Here is a 767-nt window from a genome sequence, read left to right on the forward strand (position 1 = left end):
CAATAGCGATTCGTTGTGCTGAGCTGATCTTTTCTTTTAAATCACCTGACCCAAGTGTGGTTGTGATGTCAGTGTTAGTCTTCAAGGCCTGAGCTTCATTGTCTGCCTTCGTCGCTTGTTCTACAGCGGCATTATTAAGCCCCACTGCGGTATTGCCGTACGACAATGCCTGCTGAAACCTCGTGTGCATCTCTTTTGCTTTTACGAGTGCCTTCTGGGCTGTTGCTGCGGCCTTCGCCATCAGTTCCTTCGCCTTGTCGCTCGCATTAGTGTCCTTCATGCCGCCACTGCCCACCTTATACCACTGCACCTCCTTTCCCACACTCTGTACGGCAGCAGCAACACTAGCCAAAGCCTTTTTCGCTTCCTCCAATGCTGCTGCAGTAGCTTCTTTTGCTAGCTCAGCTGCTTGCTTTCCTTTGTTTGTTTTCTCTTTCGCTTCATCTAATTTAGATGACAGTGTAGACTCTTCAACCGCCGAAAACGCTTCACCCAGCCCCGTTGAGGAACTACTTAGTGAAGCATGAGCACTCCTCGACAACAAAGCGGCCTTTGTCGCACTCACTCCGGCGGCCTTAGCCACTTCCACAACCTTCTTCAGTGCATCTGTTGCCGCTTTATCCTCATTGCCCACAACATTCGCTGCTATGGAACTGGATTCAGCACCGGCCTCAGCCGCAGCCGCCACGCACACGCCGCACAGCAGAGCGGCCAGCACGAACGGCACGTGGCGCGCACTCATCGTCATGGTCACAAGTCGCTTGGGT

The 767-nt window shown here is 52.9% G+C and overlaps 1 protein-coding gene across 1 annotated transcript; it reads right to left on the reverse strand.

Moving 5' to 3' along the window:
- Positions 1–767, reverse strand: DQ04_23911000 (hypothetical protein; the record flags this gene model as incomplete). The annotated part of the gene is made up of 1 exon (XM_009318198.1): positions 1–767. A coding segment is annotated over one exon (767 nt), but the record flags the coding sequence as incomplete, so codon positions are not given.

This window comes from Trypanosoma grayi (genome assembly GCF_000691245.1).
Source record: "Trypanosoma grayi strain ANR4 Tgr_2391_V1, whole genome shotgun sequence".
NCBI classification, from domain to species: Eukaryota; Euglenozoa; class Kinetoplastea; order Trypanosomatida; family Trypanosomatidae; genus Trypanosoma; species Trypanosoma grayi.